Below are 3,661 nucleotides of genomic sequence, written 5' to 3'. Positions count from 1 at the left end.
CAGTGGGGGGAAACTCCCACGAAGGCACGAAGGAAATTTAAAAAAAAACAACTTCCAAAACAAATTTGTTAAGGCGGTCGAAGACGAAGAGATTGTGTACGGCCAGGGGGACAATGCAGCGAAAGGGAAAATAAAAAGCCTAGCAGGCACCCCTCAAGGCGATGTAGCACTAAGCTATTTGCAAGGTCAACACATGGCTCAGCAGTTAGTTGCGAAGTCCAAGAAGGAGCCAACAGAACAGCAACCTAAGATATGCAAGGGCAACACTTCAACCGAGTGCAACAGCGAAAAATGTGAATATAAGGAAGATGAGTGCGTAGCAAAAGATGGGGCGAAAGTAGAGAATGGTGGAAAAAACACAAACACCACAGGAAGCAACTCATTTGTAATTAACAAGGCTCCTCTTGTACTTGCTTTTTTGATTCTAGCATAACGTTTTAAAGAATTTTTGGTAAAAGCTTTTTGAATCATTTTATGAAATTAGTGAAATTATCCGTTTGTGAGAATTTGAAAAAGTTTGCTAAATTTTTCGATATATTAACACTATCGATAAAAATGTCAAAAATTTTAGAATAATAAATATTTCTATGAAAGTGGCATATGAGTGTAAAATAACATGATATTGGAGTATAGTAAATGAGTGATAATATAAAATTCTGTCTATTTTATGGATATTATTTAGGATTATAATAGTAATAATAATAATAGTATAGTGTGGTGAGTGTGCATATACGAATATTATAATAAGACTTGGAGTGGGTGCCGACTCAAATGAAAAAATGGAGGCACTTATAACAATGGGAATGGTGTTATGTGAATAAGTGAGTGAGTAAGCGGACCAGAGGAATAGCAGTATTATTCAATGGAATTAGAAACACAAAGACCGAAAATAGAATATGTGCAGGTTAACAAAAAATAATGAGTATATGCGTCCATTTTTACGAGGAAGTTATGAAGGGAGTGTAAAAGAACAATAGAATCCAGCGGCCACGTCAACTGGTTTCGCAACTTTATGTGCAGACGATCGTAGATATAGCAAGAGCGAAGCAAGATAAGACGTAAAAAAACAGAAACCAGGTCATGTCACAATTGAAAAGAATGTTGCTAGAGGATGTTAGCAGCAACTTTAACTGTAAATATATAAGCCACTGCAAAGATGGCACCAACTATGGTTTTTATTATGATGGTGTCTCTTAATGTCGAGTTGTTGGAGAGAAACAGCGGCAAAGGCAAAAGCAAAGCAAGGATTAGCAAAGAAAGAACGCGCCACAAGAAAGGTCAACCCACAAAAAATTCAAAACCAACAATATAAAACTAAAAACAATTGAAATGACGGCCTTGTATGAAAAAATTTTTGTCGTAAAATAGGCAAAATAATCATTTATAAAACCGAAAAAGCGATAAGATACCGGTGCAGGACAGCAGCGTGCCAAGACAGCTAGATGGGGAGTGCAAGCTGGACGGAAACAGGAAACAACAAAGCGTTAGTCAAAATCGTACCCAAAATAGACTATTATTATGGAAATTGACGGCTCTTTTACTTTATTTTATTTGCATAATGCTATTCGACACGCTGAGATTAAAATAGAGAAAAGACGGAGGACATAAATGAAAGAAAATATATAAACCCAACTTTTAATTTAACAAACTACAAACTGGATGGAAAACTAAAGACAATTGTGGTGTGCAACAAAAAAACCAACATAGACAAGTCTCCCAAGCAAAGAGTAGAAGTAGCACCAACGTTAAGCAAAAATCCTAGATACCGTTCCTGATGAGGCTCAACACTGCGACCAAACTCATAGGACTTATAATGTCTGTATTCGCACTCGCATCAGCCGACACAGCGGACGACACGTTAGCATTTGAAGCAACCAGCTGGTGCCACGAAAGAGCCTTTGTAGCGAGCATCGTGGAAGCAATAGACGCAGAAGAGGCCGAGAGACTGCAAACCCTTAAGCAGGACGCAGAGTTACTAACCCTCTGGACGATAGCAAAAGAAAGCGAGTCCTCGGCAGTAAAAAGAGGAGAATTTGCGGCGCTACTATCCTATGCGATTCCAAATGCAGCCGCCAATATAGACGCCGCCATAAGTTTCGCCGCTGCAGCGCGCCTAGCAAAAAAATTCCTACAAGCGCGGATAAGCTTGTTCGACCAAGCGGAAGCCATCATACGCCACGCGCCCACATACACTGGACAAGGAGCACAAAGTGGCGGCCAAGCCGGTAGCAGCGACTGCACAGTAACAGCGGCACTAGCCGCGGGCACCGACATGACGTGCAACACCGATGACCTAACCAAGCTAAGCACGGCAGAAACGCGCAAGCTGCTGGCGACAGCGACTGGAATAAAGTTTGTAACAGCAACCACCGCCATCGACCTCGTAACACCGGGAGCGGCAAAACTAAGAGGACAAGGCAGCAACAACTACGATGGGCAAGTAGGCGGCGGTTGCAGCTGCGGCACACACTGCGGAACGCAAATGAAGATTCAAAAGCACGAACCGCACACAGCGAGGGGAGCTGGCGCAGGCCAGAGTGTGACCAAATTCCCCGAAAGTGACGCAGAAAAGCCAGCAGCTACAGACAAGGCCGCAGACCCAGAGACGAGAACGGCGACCAAAATAGCAGCGCTACTCAAAGGCTTACAAGGAGCAATAAACAGGCGACAGAAACCTCTGCAGAAACTTAAGCTATCAGACATCACAAACAGTCCGGATGCGGCGCAAATAGCCCGAGACCTGCTCGACCTACAGGGCAAAAACACCAAAGTTGCCGACACAGACAGTGCAACAGCGCTCAAAGCCCTTTTAAAAGAAAAACTGGGACCAGAAGAAGCAGATTTCCAGCGGAAATTTCTGACAGAGTTCAAGAACACACCGATAAAATACAAGAAAGGCGACACCGAAGATGCAACCGAAATCAGCAAAACAACAAACAACGGTCTAACAACCCCAGCACTAAGCGACAAACAAGGCGCTTCACTGAGGCGGCTTTTAGAGAAGAGTAAAGTCACCTCCACACAAAGCACCAGCGCAGACTGCACTAGAAAACACAAAAAAAGTGACTGCAAGGACGGTGATGGTTGCAAATGGACTAGCGACAGTGAGGAAACAGGAAACCACTGCAAACCCAAAAATGAAGAAGGACAGACAAACACAACAATAGGAGCAGGAACAGGAACGGGAGCTACAACTGTAAAGTGCTCTGATTATGGCAACCAACAGGAGTGTGAGAAAGCTAATGATGGAATTCCGGCAGGGCAACCTCGTAAATGCGGATGGATTGGTGAGGACAAAAGTGGAGGTGATAAAGGCTTTAAATGCCGTGATTCCAGTTTCCTCCTCAATAAGAAATTGGCTCTGATGGCTGCTTCTTTTGGGAAGTCTGTTGGAATTTTGAGAATTTCTTGAAAATTTACAAAAATTCGAAATTCTTGAATATTTTGATATATTTTAAAACTTTAATAAACCTTTGAAAATTCTTGACAACTTTGAAAACCTCGAAAATATGAAATTTTGGTATGATAGTGGTCTCTAGGTGTAACTTAATATAGAAATAAAGTATTTAAAGCGAGTACTGTCCTAATTTGCTAAATATGTATTTTTTTACTTTATAGATATGGTTGTAATGTAGTGTTATAGTCGTAATAGAAGCTGAAG

At 41.9% G+C, this 3,661-nt stretch overlaps 1 protein-coding gene across 1 annotated transcript; it reads left to right on the top strand.

Moving 5' to 3' along the window:
* Nucleotides 1-1,813: 1,813 nt before the first annotated feature.
* Nucleotides 1,814-3,412, top strand: TEOVI_000587100 (Trypanosome variant surface glycoprotein C-terminal domain containing protein, putative; the record flags this gene model as incomplete). The annotated part of the gene is made up of 1 exon (XM_067220777.1): nucleotides 1,814-3,412. One exon carries the CDS (start codon nucleotides 1,814-1,816, stop codon nucleotides 3,410-3,412), a length of 1,599 nt encoding a protein of 532 aa, XP_067076878.1.
* Between the last annotated feature and the right edge of the window lie 249 nt (nucleotides 3,413-3,661).

The sequence above is a fragment of the Trypanosoma equiperdum genome, assembly GCF_001457755.1.
Source record: "Trypanosoma equiperdum strain OVI genome assembly, contig: ctg_1230, whole genome shotgun sequence".
NCBI classification, from domain to species: domain Eukaryota; phylum Euglenozoa; class Kinetoplastea; order Trypanosomatida; family Trypanosomatidae; genus Trypanosoma; species Trypanosoma equiperdum.
The sequence above is the reverse complement of the archived record's forward strand: the minus strand, read 5'-3'. Positions and strand labels throughout refer to the sequence as shown.